The following is a 19,730-nucleotide window of genomic DNA, read 5'->3' as shown; positions in this document are numbered from 1 at the left end:
AATATTCTAAAATTATAATAAAATACCCAAATATTGTCTAAAATATTCGTTGTATAACATTTTAGGTTTATTTGCATTTAGGAATTAATTACAAGAGTAATTGCATTATTAAGCAAAAAATTGCAAAAATGGTCAATTTTTACATATTTTGCTTTTAGTCTTTAAAATTAGTATTTTTCTTTTCTTTAGTTTTTAAGTTAATTAGTTGTTTTAATGTTAGAAATAGATAATTAATTTTAATTTTATAAATTATATTAATTTAGGACTCAATTTAGGTTTTTAATTAATTATGATTTAAAGTCAAAAAGAGAAAAGATTAAAGAAAGGAAAAGGGGTTATTTTCTCTTCATTCACAACTGGGCCAGCCATTTCAGAGGCCCAGTCGTTCTTCTCCCCCAGCCCAACTCCCTTTTAAAATCCGGTCCAATTCCCCCTTATTAAACGACCCCGTTTTGCCCTAAGCCAATCCCAGTCGTTGATCTTCCACCATCCAACGACTGGAACTGATCTTATTTCCCCTTTAAAATGTCGGACCCCCCTCCCCAAAACCCTAGAGATTAACCTCAAAATTTCCTCACCTCTCTCTCTCACCTCCGCCGTCTGTAGCCGCCGGAAATCGCTTGCGGCGGCGACGCTACTCCAAACCCCCTCAAAATCACACCCTATAATCCTCTCTTCACCCTCAATCCAAATTCACCATCAAACTTTCCGAAACCCCTATCAAATCCTTCCAATTTCGGATCTGGAAATTCTGGAAAAAAAACTAAATCCTTCCTCTTCTAATTACTCCTCGACCCCAGCCAGTTTAAACTCAAAACCTACATCAATTGATTGCTCTTGATGAGAGCAATTGATTGATGTTAGTCTCAGTTCATCTCACGGCCACCGGAGTTTGTTCAGTTTATCGGAGTTGATGTCGATTCCCAGTCTCTTTATTATTAGCTCTTATACGGCTTCAATTGGTAACTCCGTGATCCTTTTCTTTTGTTCAGAATTAATAATTTTCTTGAACATCTGTTTTGCATTTTTATTCAATTTAGTTAGACACTTTGCATACTATTCGATTCCGTGTTTGCATGAGTAGATTAACAGTTCAATTGCAGGACCTCGATTAGTTAATCGCATGTGTTTAGGTTAATTGAATCATTTTTAATTAATTCAGGAATTTAGTTAGGATTAATTAGTAGATTGTCTATGTTTTATTTGTTCTCTAATTTTAGCTTAATCACTGATTTTTAGATTCCTTTGCTAATTAACAAGTTTAATTTCATAGCTCATTAATGTTTCAGTTAGTTTTTGTCATATTAAACTCTTTATATTTATCATTTTTATAGTGTTAGCTTTAATTGTTCAAAATCAATTGTTTTGTTTATTTTTTATCTTTTGGGCTGTTTTAGTTTTGGAACTTGATGAGTTGTCAGGCTTGACAAATAGAAAGCCCAATTAGTTTGGGCCTAAGCTTGTTGGTCATTTGGCTTAATTCTTTGAATATTTGGGTTAATAGAGAATAGAGTGAACTTTTCAGAAGTTCATAGGTTCTGGGAATAAAAGAAGTTTCTAGAAACAAGGACATCTGTCCCAATCTGTTAAGAAATTGGACATCTGTCCATTTTCTATTTTGAAAAGATGTCAATTCCCTGATTTTAAGGGAAGGCTGGCAGATTCCTTCACTCTCTCTCATTCCTATCATCTTGCACTCTCACATTCTATAAAAGGGACCCTATACTCCTCATACACGGAGGTTAATATTCAGCATATTCACTCAAAAAGCACACACAGTCTTAGACAAAAAAGGATCACAACTACTAGAAATTTAGGTTTTTCTTTGAAATTTGAGTTTAAAAAGCTGTTAAAAACACTCCAAAAATCAGAGAGATATAAAGATTGAAAACTGCTTCTAGTCACTTTGGGATTTTGGCATCATTTCTGAGTTCAAAGTTTGGTTTGGTTGGAAGAAATTGCTGGTTTAATTGCTGCTATTGTTTTCTTTTGTTCATCTGGGATTCAAATTGTCCTCGTGATCTCTGTTGCTGCTCTGTTTTGAGCTCTTTGTTAGCTATACTCCTTGATCTTTACTTGGCAAAATTCAGCTTCATTTGCAAGTTTAGGTACACATCTCGCTGCACATGTACCTCTGTTTGATTTGCAATTAAATGTTAGTTATTCCTTAAAGTTATTTGTTGTGGTTGCGTAAATTGACTATTCCTGTTTGTAAACGTGAATGAATGTTAGTTTTGATATGCTTTAGACCTTAAACTTGTTATGGATTTGCATGATTGAGGACAAATGGTCTCCTTAGTAATTTTGTGGCTGAAATTGTAGTTGATTTCACATGTTTAGTTAGATCTCAAACTACATATCTCATGGTCAAATACATGCTGCCTCTATTCAAAATACTAACTGCTGGAAATCTGAGCTTGCTTTTTATGATAAATTAAGGTCTAATGATGGATTTGAAGGTCAACAACTATGGATCTGTCCACAAGTTGGTTTGAGTTGCATTTTAATGGCTTTACTCACATGATAATTCTTAGCTCTAATCATTGACATTCTCATAATTTGTTTAAGTATGAGCTTTAAAATAGAACAGGTTTTTTGCTTGAATGATGGCTAAGCTATGTGTGGTAATGAAGCATGTAGGGCCGTTGATTTAGTTTTATTATCAATACTAATAGTTTGGTAATTAGCTTCATTATAATTTCAAGATACTATTAAGTTGCTATTTGAGAACATTTGATTGTTGTAAATATAAAAATGGCCACTGATTTTTGTTCTAAGCCATGATCAACGGGTTTGATATTAAGGGTGTATTTGATTATCTCATAAAAGTTCTATTAGAGTGTCTGGCTTTTTCTTTCTCTTATTTTGTAAGAAACGAACCGCTCATACCTTTTATTTACAGCATAATGATGCCAGTAAGGGGTTTGATGTGTGGATTGAATGAATTCTTCTATTTACAATAATACATAGGGCTTGTTTCTGGGCCCAAGTTGAAAGAACATGAGGTTTAATATTACTGTCCCTCAAGTTATATATCCCTTTCATCATTAATTGATTATCCTCTTTTGAACTCGAGTAGTCCCAAATGTATTCAAACTATAAACAAATTTAAATGACTGGGAAGTCTTGGCTCGTCAATAGTTCGAATTCGATTTAGCTAATTGCAGACTTTGTCCACAAATAACTCCATAATTCCAGACATCCTCATGTAATCTTAAACCTTAGGAAAACATTTAAACCCATAAACATCGTAGTTTGCTTTAGGCGCGTAATTAATCATCACGGTTATGTGTACGGTTCCCGTGGTATAGTCGTGATACATAATCCCTAATTCGGGTGCGCAATTCATGTGACCCGGCCATAACTTCAAATAATAATAATATTAACATATTGTAAATCGCGGGTGCGTTTCACGTGGCGCAATTCACAATTTGTACCAAAAACAAATGAGTGTGCGACATCGCAACTTGTTCAAACAGATTCCATAAATAATTAAAAGCGGTTTAAAAGGTAAAAATGCACAATATGTCTCAAATATATTTTAAATCAGATAATTAGGCCAATTATTAATAGTTGAGAGACCGTGCTAGAACCACGGAATTCGGGAGTGCCTCACACCTTCTCCTAGGTTAACAGAATTCCTTACTCAGTCTTCTATGTTCGCAGACCATAAATAAGAGTTAATTTCCTCGATTTGGGATTCTAAAATAAACCGGTGACTTGGGACACCACAAAAATATTCCAAGTGGCAACTTTGAATCAATAAATAATCTCATTTCGAATAATGTCACTTAAATTGGAAAAACTCTCATATCCCCTCGGGAAAAAGGAGGTGTGACAAGCATAACTGCAATAACTTATTGTTTGGACTACAATGCCTTCTATGCTAATTTTTAATATTTAAGATTTTAAAATTAATAAAATTTGTCTATTAAATTCTTATTAAAAAAATATAGGAAAGCTTAATAAAATCAATTTCATCAGAATCCTTCGTATTGACAATATATTACCACTGCATAATGTCCAATACAAAATAAAAAGTAATGTTAAATGGACTGCATTATTAGTTAAAATTGATTACAAAAAATACCCCAACGATAATATATTTTTATATTATATTTGAATTATTTTCCTACTCAAATAATATTTTTTATCAATTTTTCGTGTAATATTAAAAAATACCCAATTATTAAACAACAACTAAGAAAATGTTTGAGAATATAAATGTGTGAGAAAGAGAAAAAAAATGGTAGGTAAGAGTCAATACCACTAATGATTATACAAACATAAAAATCTAAAAGTAAAATGTCATATCAATCTTTTACTCTTTGAATATAAAATTTATGGTGGATAAAATAGTAATTAAGATTAAATATTCAAAACAGGATATGAACTAATATTAAGATCTGAATCAATATAGAATAAATTATATTTTTTATATTAAAATCAAATAATTAAATTTTTTAATTAATTATTTAGCAAGAGAATCCAATTCAATTATTTTTTAAATTCATTATATGAGTAAAATTCGTATTCAAGTTAAAAAAAATCTTAGGGTACATAAATTTATTCCATAAAAAGAGAGTTAGAACACCAAGTAAAAAGGTTAATATATTATTAAGAATCAAAATGCTATACAAGTGTCTAAGGAAGCACAATCAAAGGTAAATTCTAAACAAGAACAAGCTTTCAAGACTATATTATAAAGAGACGACTCTGCTATAACGGGATTATTCTTTGTAGATGCCTCTAGCGAAATCAAAATAATATTTATATGTCACACATTACTTGGAAATATCATATCAAGAGGCATGACATTGTTAGCAATAATAGCAAGTGGTGTACCAACTACGCTTTTATTGTGAGGCTACCCACTTTAAATTTGATATACATCTTCAAACAACTTAAATAACCATCACAAATATATCAAAGCAGAGCAATGGTGCTAAATTTATAAGGAAAGCAAAATTGACAATATGGGATGAAGCACTTATGGCTAAGTGTCAAACAAAGTTCTAGAGATATATTGGATATTAATAAACCGTTTGGTAAAAAATTAATGGTTTGGAAGGTAATGCGGGTTACTAAACCACTCGAGATGCAGAAAATGGATCCTCGCTCTCGACACCCTCCCCATTGGGCTTTGAGTACGGCAGCAGCCCAAACATAGACCGAATTAGGGGCCTAAACTCTTGAGTAGATTGCCCATGGAAAGGAGCTTACTCCAAGATCTGACTCCGCCGCCTATCTATTTTTTTTTATTTATCTTTATTCAAAGTAAGCACGTGAACCCATAGGAACATGGCCCTTCTTTTTTGCAAAAAAGTTTCTGAATTATCATCACATCAGCACGCGCAGAAAGCAAATCTTAAGCGAACATCTGAGCTCAGTAGCGCATTTACTATTTGGAGATGGATGGCGCGAGACAGGGTAAAAAGAAGAATTTTTTTCCATTAGCCGAGGAAAGAAGTAGCAAAGACTTCTTTATCTAACTTTCATTTTTGAGTAGTTTCTTTTTTCTCTTATTTGGATTGAAATAAAGAAAAAACTTCCTTTTCTTTCTCTTCTTTATTTTTGTTTTATGTCAAATACTACCAGTTCCAAAATCGACAAAAACAGAGATTGTAAAGGCTAGCTTGCCAAGTTATACTTCTGGTGTAACGACCAGGCCGGTCGTTTTGAGTATTATAACCTCGTTCTCCCATTTACTGCTCAATTTATGCCTTACAATTGATTTATGACTTATCGCGTTAGTTGGTTCGGGTCCGGAAGGAATTCGGAGTGTAATGAGTCACTTAGTCTCATGATTTAAAACTTTTAAGTTAGAAAAGTTGACCGGATGTGGATTATATGTAAACGACCTCGGATTCAAATTTTAATGATTCCAATAGTTCCGTATGATGATTATGGACTTAGGAGCGTGTTCGAAAAATTATTTGGAGGTCCGTAGTGGAATTTGGCCTGAAATGCCGAAAGTTAAATTTTTGGAAAGTTTGACCGGGGGTTGACTTTTTAATATCGGGGTCAAAATCCGATTCTAAAAATTTTAATAGGTCTGTTATGTCATTTATGGCTCGTGTGCAAAATTTGAGGTCAATCGGACGTGATTTGATAGGTTTCGACGTTGTATGTAGAAATGGAAAGTTTCAAAGTTTATTAGGCTTGAATCTATGTGTGATTCGTATTTTTAGTGTTGTTGGATGTAATTTGAAGACTCGACTAAGTTCGTATGATATTTTAGGACTTGTTGGTATATTTGGTTGAGGACCCGAGGGCCTCGGGTGAGTTTCAGATGGTTAACGGATCAAAAAGTGGACTAAAATAGTTGCTGCAATTTCCTTCTGCTGCAAATTCTTTCTCCCAGAATCGAGCCCAGAATCTCCCAGAATCGAGGGCCATGATCGACCCCAGGATCGAAGCTAGGGTCGAAGGCCATGATCGACCCCAGGATCGAAGCCACGATCGAAAGCAAGGTCGAGGGCCATGATCGAGGGCAAGGATCGAAGGCCAGGGTCGAGGGCCAGGATCGAGGGTCAGGATCGAGGCCCAAGCTCGAGGAACACGATCGAAGGCCTAGGATCGAGGCAAGATCGAGGGCTATCTCGGCAGAATAATAAAGTAGGGGACTTCGTCCCATTCCCCATTATTGACAAATTAGAGCTTGAGGAGAGGCGATTTTTGAAAGATTTTCAAGGAAAACTTGTGGTAAGTCCCTTGTGATCATTTCTACTCCACAATATTGAATTATCATCGAATAATCCGACTAGATTACATATTTTTGAGGTGTAAATCGGAGATTTGAACTTAGAAATTTAGAAATAAGATTTGATGATTTGGAGGTCGAGTTGAGGTTGGATTTTTGTAAAATTAGTATGGGTAGACTCGTGGTGGAATGGGCTTTCGGATTTTGTAACTTTTGTCGGGTTCCGAGATGTGGGCGAATTTTGAGCTAAATTTTGAATTTTTATGAAAAATTAGTATTTTCTTATGGAATTAATTCTAATAAATTTTATTGACTGAACCGAATTATTGTGACTAGATTCGAGGCACCCGGAGGCCGATTTGCGAGGCAAAGGCATAACAGAGTAAAGAATTTTACGTTTTGAGGTAAGTAACAGTTATAAATTTGGTCATGAGGGTATGAAACCCCTGATTTTTGTGTCATGTTATTATTTTGGAGGTGACGCACATGCTAGGTGACGGGCGTGTGGGTGTGCACTGAAGGGATCGCGACTTGGTCCGTCTCGTGAAACTGTAAAGTTGAATAACTTGTTGTTAGTTATATGCTATCTTTGTGTTGAATAAATTTGACTGTAAATCATGTTTAAAATCATGCTTAGGCTATGCGATAGTACTGTTGGACCCACAGAGGTCGTGTACTTGTTGAATTATTTGCTAATTGTTGTCGTGTACTCAGTCATGATTTTACTTGTGCATCATACCTCAGTCTTTCTTGATATTTGTTGATTCACTATGTTATCTTTGTTTGGGTTGATCTTTATGATTTCGGAGAGCCCGAGAGACAAGAGAGGTTGAGGACTGAGTAAGGCCAAGGGCCTGTCGGTGAGGTAAGGATATATGGCACGTGAGTTGTCCCTGCAGGATATTATAGCACGTGAGTTGTCCGTGCAGATTATGGCGCTTGGGATGTAGGAGCCCCTTCAGAGTTTGTACAACCCCAGTGAGCGCGGGTACCCATTTAGTGTGAGTGCTGAGGGCTGAGAGCTGAGTGGTTGAGCTATTGTGACGAGTTGAGTGACTGTTGCCTGAGAGGTTGTACTTGCTTTTCATTTATTGTGGCATTTAGTTGCTATCTGTCATTATTGTGAAATTCTCTGAAAGATTCTATATCCGGATTACATGAACATGAACTGTATAAAATTGATTTGACTTAAACTGTTGGATTTGAAAGCATGTCTATTCTTTGCTGGAATTACTGTAAGTGAACTATAACTGTGTAGCTCGTCACTATCTTCAGTTCCTTATTTATTATTGTTACTTGCTGAGTTGGTTGTACTCATACTACACCCTGCACTTCGTGTGCAGATCCAGGTGTTCCCGAACATAGCGGGTGTTGATTCTTTCTCACAGTTGATTTTTCGAAGATTCTGAGGTAGCTGCCGTGTTTCACAAACCTTGCCTCTCCTTCCCTATCTCCTTATTTATTGTATTTGGTCTTAGACTATTATAGACCGTATTTTCCAGACTTGTATTCATATTAGATGCTCATGTACTCAGTGACATCGGGTTTAGGGAGTAATTATATTTGTACTTGTGAGATTTCTTTCGCTAAATTAAATCATTATGTTTTCTCCGCTGTTAGAAGTAGATCTCATTGGGTTAGTTTCTCTCCATTTCTTAACTTATATATTGATACCTTTTTATATGTATAACACCACCTCTCTGCGAACGATCTTTGCCAAACGCTCCATCCCCTCCCCAACAGTCAAAAACCAGAACACACACTCACAGGCAGTCGGCGACCACCCCACGCTGGCAACCACCCCCACCGACAGGTAAGCCCCCCTCCCCCTTCATCTCTCACGCCTCCCCTTCCTCTCTCTCCTCTTTATTCTTTCCCTCTTCCCCACTCCCATACTTATTAGATCAACAACACTGCCGGCGACTGCTGTTTCGCCGGGCAGCAATATTAGCCCTTTTCCCTCTTGCTTTTCTTCTTCATTTTTAATTCTTAGTTGCGGGTAATCCCCCCTCCCTTTCTCTGCTCCTTTCCTCTTCATTACCTTTTATTTGCGCTTTTTTGTTACGGTTGGGACTTCACCCGTGGTAGCGGTGACAGCCCTTCCCCCTTTGTTTGGCTTCGTAGTGTTTTGTGTGTATTTCAAGTTAGGCTCGGTGGCTTTTGGCGGTGAGCGGGACGTGCGTGTACAAAAAGTGAAGAACAGTCCGGGCGACTGTCAATAAGGGGCGACGCGGGAGTTGGACGTGAACGTGCAAGGTGGTCGCAATGCCGCCGTGTAGACCAAAACAATTCCAGGTTCTAATTGCGGGAGTTGGTACCTCCCATTTTGTTGTTTCCCTTCGTTGTGTTAGTTAAATTGCTGCCATCTTAGTTCGTATTAGTTTAATCACCATATTAGCGTGCCTGTAGTTACAATATATCTTCTTCTACTCTGGTTTGTTGCTTAGTATGTGTTAGTGATTTCCTTTAGTCTGTCGTAGGTATAGTGGCTAGGGTCTGGGATGGCCGAGTAAGGTCATGTCCTCGGGGGGAGCGGGGGGTAAGGCAATGGTTAGGGGGTGGGAAGGCAGGAAAGGGAGGTAAGGGGAACAAGGGTGCCTATAAGTTGAGAATTGGGTCATGGAACATAGGTACACTGACGGGTAAGTCTATAGAGTTGGCAAAGATCCTTCAGAAGATGAGGGTCAATGTAGCATGTGTCCAAAAAACTAGGTGGGTAGGGTCTATGGCGAGGGATACGGACGGGTATAAGCTTTAGTACTCCGGAGTCCGGAAGGGTAAGAATGGTGTGGGTATCTTGGTAGATGGGGAACTTAAAGAGTCAGTGGTTGAGGTTATACCGGTGAATGATAGATTGATGACTATTAAGTTGGTGGTTGGAGAGTGCACCCTAAACATCGTTAGCGCCTACACCCCGCATGCGGACTTGGATGAGGAAGTTAAACTGCGATTCTGGGAGGGGTTAGATGAGATTGTGTGTCAAGTACCGCCTACTAAGAGGCTATTTATATGAGGGGATTTCAATGGTCATATTGGGTCGACCGCAAGCGGCTATGGCGAGGTGCATGGAGGCTTCGGTTTTGGGGAGAGGAACTGAGGAGGTACTTCGCTGTTAGACTTCGCTAAGGCTTTTAGTTTGGTGATTGCGAACTCTAGCTTTCCGAAGAGGGATGATCATTTAGTTACTTTCCAAAATACTGTGGCGACGACTCATATTGACTATATCCTCCTTAGGAGGTATGACAGAGGGTTGTGTAAGGATTGTAAGGTTATTCCGGGTGAGATACTCACGATGCAGCAGATGTTCTTAGTGATAGATGTTGGTATTATGTTAAAGAGAAGGAAAAGGTTCGACCGCGGACGGCCGAGAATCAGGTGGGGTGCCTTGACTAAGGATAAAGCCCAGGAGTTGGAGGGGCGGTTGTCGGCTGTGGGAGCCTGGAGGAACAGTGGTGACGCAATCATTATGTGGTCAACGACAGCAAACTGTATAAGGGAAGCTGCGAGAGAAGTGTTAGGGACCTCGAGGGTGTCTCTGGTAGGCACAAATGAGACTGGTGGTAGAATAAAGTGGTCCAAGGTAAAGTGGAAGCGAAGAAGACAGCATACCTAAAATTAGTAGGGAGCACAAGTGAGGAGGAGAGGAGGGCATGCATGGAGTGGTATAAGTTATCTAGGAAGGAAGCAAAGCTGGCGGTCACGGAGGCTAAAACTGCAGCCTATGGCCGTATGTATGAGGAACTAGGGGAAAAAAGACGGAGAGAAGAAGTTATTCCGGCTGGCGAAGACGAGAGAGAGAAAGGCCCGGGATTTGGACCAAGTGAGATGCATCAAGGACAATGATGGTAGAGTATTGATAGAAGATGCTCGGATTAAGAGGAGATGACAGACTTACATTCATAAACTTCAGAACAAAAAAGGGGATCGGGATATTGTGCTAGGTGAACTGGAGCATTTCGAGAGTCACCGTGACTTTGGGAACTGCAAGCGCATCGAGGTTGAGGAGGTCGTGGGAGTTATGCGTAAGATGAGTAGGGGTAGAGCGATCGGTCCAGACGAAATCCCGATTGAATTTTGGAAGTGTGTGGGTAGAGCAAGCTTGAAGTGGCTGACTGGATTGTTTAATGTTATTTTTAAGACGAAGAGGATGCCGGAAGAGTAGAGGTGGAGTACGGTGGTTCCGTTGTATAAGAACAAAGGTGATATCCAGAGTTGTAATAATTATAGGGGTATCAAATTACTGAGTCATACCATGAAAGTTTGGGAGAGGGTGGTTGAAGCGAGGGTGAGGAGGACAATGTCTATATCCGACAACCAGTTCGGGTTCATGCCGGGTCGTTCTACTACGGAAGTTATACACCTTATTAGGAGGTTGGTAGAACGGTACATGGAGCGGAAGAAGGATTTGCACATGGTGTTTATTGATTTAGAGAAAGCGTATGACAAGGTTCCTAGAGAAGTTCTCTTGAGATGCTTAGAGGCAAAAGGCGTGCCGGCTGCCTACATTTGGGAAATTAAGGACATGTATGATGGGGCTAAGACTCGGATTAGGACTATAGGAGGCGACTCTGAGCAGTTTCTAGTTGTTATGGGGTTACACCAAGGTTCTGCGCTCAGTCCGTTCTTATTTGCCCTGGTAATGGATGTGTTAACACACCATATTCAAGGGGATGTGCCATGGTGTATGTTATTCACCGCTGACATAGTTCTGATTGATGAGTCACGAATCAGTGTTGACGAGAGGTTAGAGGTCTGGAGACAGGCCCTTGAGTCTAAGGGTTTCAAGCTGAGCAGGATGAAGACGGAATACCTGGAGTGTAAGTTCAGCACTGAGCCGAGGGAAGTGGGCATGGAAGTGAGGCTTGAATCATAGGTCATACCAAGTAGTGGAAAATTCAAGTACCTTGGATCGGTTATCCAGAGGGAAGGCGAGATTGACGAGGATGTCACACACCATATTGGGGTGGGTGGATGAAGTGGAGGTCAGCATCTGGAGTCTTGTGTGATAAGAGAGAGCCACTGATACTCAAAGGTAAGTTTTACAAAGCGGTAGTTAGACCGTCCATGATTTATGGAGTTGAGTGTTGGCCTGTTAAGAACTCACATATCCAGAAGATAAAAGTAGCAGAAATGAGGATGTTGAGTTGGATGTGCTGACACACTAGGATGGATAAGATTAGGAATGAAGATATTCGGGAGAAGGTGGGCGTGGCTCCCATTGATGACAAGATGCGGGAAGCGCGACTCAGATGGTTCGGACACGTACAAAGGAGAAGCCCAGATGCCCCGATAAGGAGGTGTGAGCGGCTGGCTTTGGAGGGCACAAGAAGAGGTAGAGGACGGCCTAAGAAGTATTGGGGAGAGGTGATCATGCATGACATGGCAAGGCTTCAGATTTCCGAGGACATGGCTCTTGATAGGAAGTTGTAGAGGTCGAGTATTAGAGTTGTAGGTTAGGAGGTACATAGTTGAGCCTCCTTTACTTCGTACCTTTTGTGAGGCTAGTCTGGTAGGGTTTTTGTCGATGTCAACTAGTGGCAAGGTTGTGTCTTACTACTCTTTTGTTTTCCATAGTGTCAGTTCTATGTATTATCTATCGCGTTTGCTTTGCATCTACTTTTTCATTTTCATGATGTTATTTTTCCTATGGTTTCTATTGGTGATACTGATATTGTCTCTTTTTATCTTCTTGAGCCGAGGGTCTTTCGGAAACAACCTCTCTACTCTCTCTACTCTCTCTGGGGTAGGGGTAAAGTCTGCGTACACACTACCCTCCCCAGACCTCACTAGTGGGATTTCACTAGGTTGTTGTTGTTGTTGTTGTATGTTTTCAAATTTAAAAGACATGTGGTTTATTGAGATTGTCGGCTTGCCTAGTGTTGAGATAGGCGTCATTACGATGGGTGAGATTTTGGGTCGTGACAAGTTGGTATCAGAGCCTAGGTTACATAGGTCTCACGAGTCATGAGCAGGTTTAGTAGAGTTTTGCGGATCGGTACAGAGACGTCTATACTTATCTTCGAGAGGCTGCAGAACCCTTAGGAAAATTTCACTTTCTTGTATTCTGTCATGCGAATTTGTTGATTCCGAAAACTAAATTTCTATTATTCTATTCTCTCACAGATGGTGAGGACACGTACTACCGAATCAGACGGTCAACAACCAGTGCTACCAGTTAGGGCCGTGAGAGGCTGGGGCTGTGGTAGAGGCTGGGGCCGAGGTAGAGGTCGAGGTGTAGCTCGTACCACAATTGGACCCACACCTTTAGTACTACCAGTTGCTCCAGGTCAGGAGCATATTCCATATATAGCTGAGCCGATAGGACCAGCTCAGGCACCGGTTGTGCCTATTGAGATTCCATGCCTTCAGGAGACTTTATCCCAGATATTCTGTCATGCGAATTTGTTGATTCCGAAAACTAAATTTCTATTATTCTATTCTCTCACAGATGGTGAGGACACGTACTACCGAATCAGACGGTCAACAACCAGTGCTACCAGTTAGGGCCGCGAGAGGCTGGGGCTGTGGTAGAGGCCGGGGCTGAGGTAGAGGTCGAGGTGTAGCTCGTACCACAATTGGACCCACACCTTTAGTACCACCAGTTGCTCCAGGTCAGGAGCAGATTCCATATATAGCTGAGCCGAAACCAGCTCAGGCACCAGCTGTGCCTATTGAGATTCCATGCCTTCAGGAGACTTTATCCCAGATATTGACAGTTTGCACTGGTCTTGCTCAGGTGGTTTCGGCACATGCCGCACCTATCACTTATCAGGCCGGGGGAGGTACTCATACCCCTGTTGCCCGTACTCCAAACCAGGTAGTGTAGGGACTTCATATACCGGAGGCACTATCAGCCCAACCGGTTGCAGCTGCTCAGGCCCCGGTAGTTCCTGTTATGGCAGATGATGAGTAGAGAAGACTTGAGAGATTTGAGAGGCTTAGACCTCTACCATTCAGCAGTGCTGAGTCAGAGGATGCTTAGGGTTTTCTGGATAAGTGTCAACGGATACTTCGGACAACGAGTATTCTAGAGACCAGTGGGGTCTCGTTCACTACTTTTCAGATTTCTGGGGGTTGCCTTCAGATGGTGGGAGGCTTACGAGAGGTGTAGGCCGGTCGGTGCAGCACCCCTTACCTGGAAATAGTTCTCCGGTCTATTCCTGGAGAAGTTCGTGCCTCAGTCCCGCAGAGAGAAGCTACGCAAACAATTCGAGCAACTTCGTTAGGGTGATATGTCCGTGACACAGTGTGAGATGAGATTTTCAGAATTGGCCCATCATGCTATCTGGTTGATTCTCACATACAGGGAGAGGATCAAGAGGTTCATAGATGGCCTCACTTTTCAGCTACGATTACTCATGACTAGATAGAGAGTGTCTGGTGCTACTTTCGACGAGGTGGTCGGCATTGCTCGTCGGATTGAGATAGTTTGTAGTCATGAACAAGTTGAGAGGGAGGCTAAGAGGCCTCGTGGTTCAGGTGATTTCAGCGGTGTTCCTTTAGGTGGCAATTTTACCGCGATAGGGGTCGTTCTTTCAGACACGCTCAGGCGACTAGTCCAGCTCATCATGGTGCATCAGCTAGCCACGGTTCTTACAGTGCTCACTCAGGCCAGTCTTTATTCAGTGCACTACAAGCGCAGAGTTCTCATCATGCCTCGTCCGCTCAGGCTTCTACAGGTAATTCTTTGGGTTATCAGGAGCAGCAGTTCCGTCAGAGGAGGGGTTATTTTGAGTGCGGAGAATTGGGTCATTTCAAGAGAGATTGTCCAAGGTTGTTGAGTGGGGCTCCACAGTTGAGTTCTCGACCAACGACACCAGCACTAGCAGTTACACTACCCACCCACCCAGCTCAGGGTATGGGTCATGCAGCTAGGGGTCGCCTAAGAGGGGGAGGCCGATCAGGTGGCGGTCAGGCCCGATTCTATGCTTTTCCTGCTAGGCCAGATATTGTTGCTTCAAATACAGTGATCACATGTATTATATCAGTGTGCCACAGGGAGGCTTCTATATTATTTAACCCTGGATCTACTTATTCATATATATCATCGTATTTTGTTCATTATCTGGACATGCCCTGTGAGTCCTTAGTTTTACATGTTTGTGTGTCTACACCGGTGGGCGATATTATTACTGTGGACCGTGTGTATCGGTCGTGTGTCGTAACTATTGGGGAACTGGAGACTAAAGTTGATCTCTTATTACTTGGTATGGTTGATTTCGATATAATCCTGGGTGTGGATTGGTTGTCTCCATGTCATGCTATTCTGGACTGTCACGTAAAAACTGTGACGTTGACAATGCCGGGGTTGCCAAAGGTTGAATGGAGAGATTCTCTAGATTTTGTTCCTAGTAGTATAATTTCTTATTTGAAGGCTCAACGTATGGTTAGAAAGGGATGTTTGTCATATTTGGCCTTTGTGAGAGATGTTGATGCTGATACTCCTGTTATTGATGCAGTACCGGTCGTGCGAGACTTTCCGGATATATTTCCTACAGACCTGCCGGGTATGCCACCCGACAAGGATATTGATTTTGGTATTAACTTGGTGCATGGCACTCAGACCATTTCTATTCCTCTGTATCGTATGGCACCAGTTGAGTTAAAAGAATTGAAAGAACAACTTCAGGAACTCCTTAAAAGGGGGTTTATTAGGCCTAGTGTGTCACTTTGGGGTGCACCGGTTATGTTTGTGAAGAAGAAAGATAGTACTATGCGGATGTGCATTTATTATAGGCAGTTGAACAAAGTTACAATTAAGAATAAATATCCTTTGCCGCGTATTGATGACTTATTTGACCAGCTTCAGGGAGCGAGGGTGTTCTCCAAAATTGATTTGAGATCTGGGTATCACCAGTTGAAAATTCGGGATTCGGATATTCTAAAGACGGTATTCAGAACTCGTTATGGCCACTATGAATTCTTGTAATGTCTTTTGGGCTAACCAATGCCCCAACAACATTTACGCACTTGATGAATAGTGTATTCCATCAATATCTTGATTCATTTGTCGTAGTATTTATTGATGATATCCTGGTATACTCACATAGCCAGGAGAAGCATGTACAACACTTGGGTATTGTATTACAGAGGCTGAGAGAGGAGAGACTTTATGCCAAATTCTCTAAGTGTGAGTTTTGGCTTAATTCGGTGGCATTCTTGGGACATATAGTGTCCAGTGAAGGAATTAAGGTGGATCCGAAGAAAATAAAGGCAGTTCAGAGTTGGCCCAGGCCATCTTCAGTTACTAAGATTCAAAAAAATTTCAGCTTGGCCGGTTATTATCGTCGCTTCATGGAGGGTTTCTCGTCTATTGCATCGCCTATGACTAAATTGACCCAAAAAGGTGCTCCGTTCACGTGGTCGGATAAATGTGAAGAGAGCTTTCAGAAGCTCAAAACAACTTTGACTACAGCTCCAATATTAGTGTTGCCTACAGATTCAGAGTCTTATACTGTGTATTGTGACGCGTCGCGTATTGGTCTCAGCGCAGTACTTATGCAAGACGGTAGGGTGATTTTCTATGCATCCAGACAGTTAAAGGCACATGAGAAGAATTATCCGGTCCACGACCTTGAGTTAGCAGCTATTGTTCATGCCTTGAAAATTTGGCGGCATTACTTGTACGGTGCCCAGTGTGAGGTATATATCGATCATCAAAGTCTATAATATTTGTTTAAACAGAAGGATCTTAATTTGCGGCAGCGAAGGTGGTTAGAGTTGCTTAAGGATTATGACATTACCATTCTCTATCATCCCGGAAAAGCCAATGTGGTGGCTGATGCCTTGAGTCATAAGGCGGAGAGTTTGGGCAGCTTTGCATACTTACCGATAGCAGATAGGCCTTTAGCCTTAGATGTTCAGGCCTTGGCCAACCAGTTTGTTAGATTGGATATTTTCGAGCCGAATCGAGTTTTGACTTGTGTGGTTTCTCGGTCTTCTTTATATGATCGCATCAGAGAGCGCCAGTATGATAATCCACATCTGTTTGTCCTTAAGGAGACGGTGCAGCATGGTGATGCCAATGAAGTTACTATTGGAGATGACGGTGTATTACGGATGCAGGGCAGGCTATACGTGCCTAATGTAGATGGTTTACGTGAGCTGATTCTCCAGGAAGCTCACAGTTCGTGGCACTCTATTCATCCAGGTGCCGCGAAGATGTATCAGGATTTGAGGCAGCACTATTGGTGGAGGTTAATGAAGAAAGAGATAGTTGGATTTGTAGCTCGGTATTTAAATTGTCAACAGTCAAAGTATGAACATTAGAGACCGGGCGGATTACTTCAGAAACTTGAAATTCCGGAGTAGAAGTGGGTACATATTACCATGGACTTCGTAGTTAGGCTCCCACAGACTTTGAGAAAGTTTGATGTTGTTTGGGTGATAGTAGATCGGTTGACCAAATATGTGCATTTTATTCCAGTTAGTACTAATTATTCTTCGGAGCGGTTGGTTGGGATTTATATTCGCGAGATTGTTCGCCTACACGGTGTGCCAGTGTCCATCATTTCAGATCGGGGCACGCAGTTTACATCACAGTTTTGAAGAGCAGTTCAGCGAGAATTGGGCACCCAGGTTCAGTTGAGTACAACATTTCACCCTCAGACGGACGGACAGTCCGAGCACACTATTCAGATATTAGAGGATATGCTACGCACTTGTGTCATTGATTTTGGGGGTTCTTGGGATAAATTTCTGCCACTCACGGAGTTTACTTACAATAACAGCTACCAGTCGAGTATTCAAATGGCTCCGTATGAGGCATTATATGGGAGATGGTGTCGGTCTCCGGTTGGATGGTTTGAGTCGGGTGAGGCTATGCTATTGGGTACTGACTTAGTTCAGGATACTTTGGAGAAGGTTAAAGTGATTCAGGAACGGCTTTGCATGGCGCAGTCTCGACAAAAGAGTTATGGTGACAGGAAGGTCCGTGATGTTACTTACATGGTTGGGGGGAAGGTTCTGCTCAAGATTTCACCCATGAAGGGTGTGTTGAGGTTCGGGAAGATTTGAGCCCTCGGTTTATTGGGCCTTTTGAGATACTTAAGAAGATTGGAGAGGTGGCTTATGAACTTGACTTGCCACCTAGTATATCATGTGTTCATCCAGTGTTCCATGTATCCATGCTCCGAAAGTATGTCGGGGATTCGTCTCATATTCTGAATTTCAGTACAATACAGCTGGATGGTAATTTGACTTATGATATGGAGCCGATGGCTATTTTAGACCGGCAAGTTCGAAAGTTAGGGTCAAAGAACATATCATCAGTGAAGGTACACTAGAGAGGCCAGCCAGTCAGAGAGGCTACTTGGGAGATTGAGCAGGAGATGCGGAATAAATATCCATACCTATTTGAGACTCCGGGTATTATTCTAAACCCGATTGAGGACGAACGTTTGTTTAAGAGGGGGAGAATGTAACGACTCGACCGATCATTTTGAGTATTATAACCCTGTTCCCTCATTTACTGCTTAATTTATGCCTTACAATTGATTTATGACTTATCGGGTTAGTTGGTTCGGGTCCGGAAGGAATTTAGAGTGAAATGAGTCACTTAGTCTCATAATTTAAAAATTTTAAGTTAGAAAAGTTGTCCGGATGTGGATTTATGTGTAAACGACCTCAGATTTGAATTTTGATGATTCCAATAGCTCCTATGGTGATTTTGGACTTAAGAGCATGTTTGGAAAATTATTTGGAGGTCCGTAGTGGAATTTGGCTTGAAATGCCGAAAGTTGAATTTTTGGAAAGTTTGATCGGGGGGGTTGACTTTTTGATATCGGGGTCAAAATCCGATTCCGAAAATTTTAATAGGTCTGTTATGTCATTTATGACTCGTGTGTAAAATCTGAGGTCAATCGGACGTGATTTGATAGGTTTTAGCGTTGTTTGTAGAAATGGAAAGTTTTAAAGTTCATGAGGCTTGAATCTATGCGTGATTCGTGTTTTTTGTGTTGTTGGATGTGATTTGAAGACTCGACTAAGTTCGTATGATATTTTAGGACTTGTTGGTATATTTGGTTGAGATCCCGAGGGCCTCGAGTGAGTTTCGGTTGGTTAATGGATCAAAAAGTGGACTAAAATAGCTGCTGCAAATTCCTTCTCCCAGAATCGAGCCCAAAAGATCGAGCCCAGAATCTCCCAGAATAGAGGGCCATGATCGAGCCCAGGATCGAAGCCACGATCAAAGGCAGGGTCGAGGGCCATTATCGAGCCCAAGATCGAAGCCACGATCGAAGGCAGGGTCGAGGGGCAAGGATCAAGGCCAGAGTCGAGGGCTAGGATCGAGTAACATGATTGAAGGCCCAGGATCGAGGCAGGATCGAGGGCTGTCCGGGCAGAATTATAAAGCATGGGACTTCGTCCCATTCGCCATTTTTAACAAATTGGAGCTTGAGGCGAGGCGATTTTTGATAGATTTTTAAGGAAAACTTGAGGTAAGTCTCTTGTGATCATTTCTACTCCATAATATTGAATTATCATCGAATAGTCCAACTAGATTACATGTTTTTGAGGTGTAAATCAGAGATTTGAACTTAGAAATTTGGAAATAAGATTTGATGATTTGGAGGTCGAGTTGAGGTTGGATTTTTGTATAATTAGTATGGGTAGACTCGTGGTAGAATGGGCTTTCAGTTTTTGTAACTTTTGTCGGGTTCCGAGACGTGGGCCCCACGAGCGATTTTTGAGCTAAATTTCGGATTTTTATGGAAAATTAGTATTTCCTTATGGAATTAATTTCAATAAATTTTATTGACTGAATCGAATTATTGTGACTAGATTCGAGGCATCCGGAGGCCGATTTGCGAGGTAAAGGCATAACAGAGTAAAGAATTTCATGTTTTGAGGTAAGTAATAGTTATAAATCTGGTCCTGAGGGTATGAACCCCCGGATTTTTGTGTCATGTGATTATTTTGGAGGTGACGCACATGCTAGGTGACGGGCGTGTGGGCGTGCACCGATGGGATCGTGACTTGGTCCGTCCCGTAAAACTGTAAAGTTGAATAACTTATTGTTAGTTAT

The 19,730-nt window shown here is 41.1% G+C and overlaps 1 protein-coding gene and 1 long non-coding RNA gene across 2 annotated transcripts; both read left to right on the top strand.

Moving 5' to 3' along the window:
* Positions 1–555: 555 nt before the first annotated feature.
* Positions 556–8,325, top strand: LOC104102919 (uncharacterized). The gene is made up of 2 exons (XR_011415072.1): positions 556–962; positions 8,047–8,325. It is a non-coding gene; the product is annotated as an uncharacterized lncRNA (long non-coding RNA).
* Positions 8,326–11,090: 2,765 nt separating this feature from the next.
* LOC138908669 (secreted RxLR effector protein 78-like) lies at positions 11,091–11,576 on the top strand. Its single transcript, XM_070199352.1, has one exon. It carries the CDS (start codon positions 11,091–11,093, stop codon positions 11,574–11,576), a length of 486 nt encoding a protein of 161 aa, XP_070055453.1.
* The last annotated feature ends 8,154 nt before the right edge of the window (positions 11,577–19,730 follow it).

This window comes from Nicotiana tomentosiformis, chromosome 3 (assembly GCF_000390325.3).
Source record: "Nicotiana tomentosiformis chromosome 3, ASM39032v3, whole genome shotgun sequence".
Lineage (NCBI taxonomy): Eukaryota > Viridiplantae > Streptophyta > Magnoliopsida > Solanales > Solanaceae > Nicotiana > Nicotiana tomentosiformis.
The sequence above is the reverse complement of the archived record's forward strand: the minus strand, read 5'-3'. Positions and strand labels throughout refer to the sequence as shown.

Bases quoted from the DNA above. Each gene is read 5' to 3' on its own strand.
- LOC138908669 (XM_070199352.1), top strand. From the start codon at position 11,091: ATGGAGCGGAAGAAGGATTTGCACATGGTGTTTATTGATTTAGAGAAA.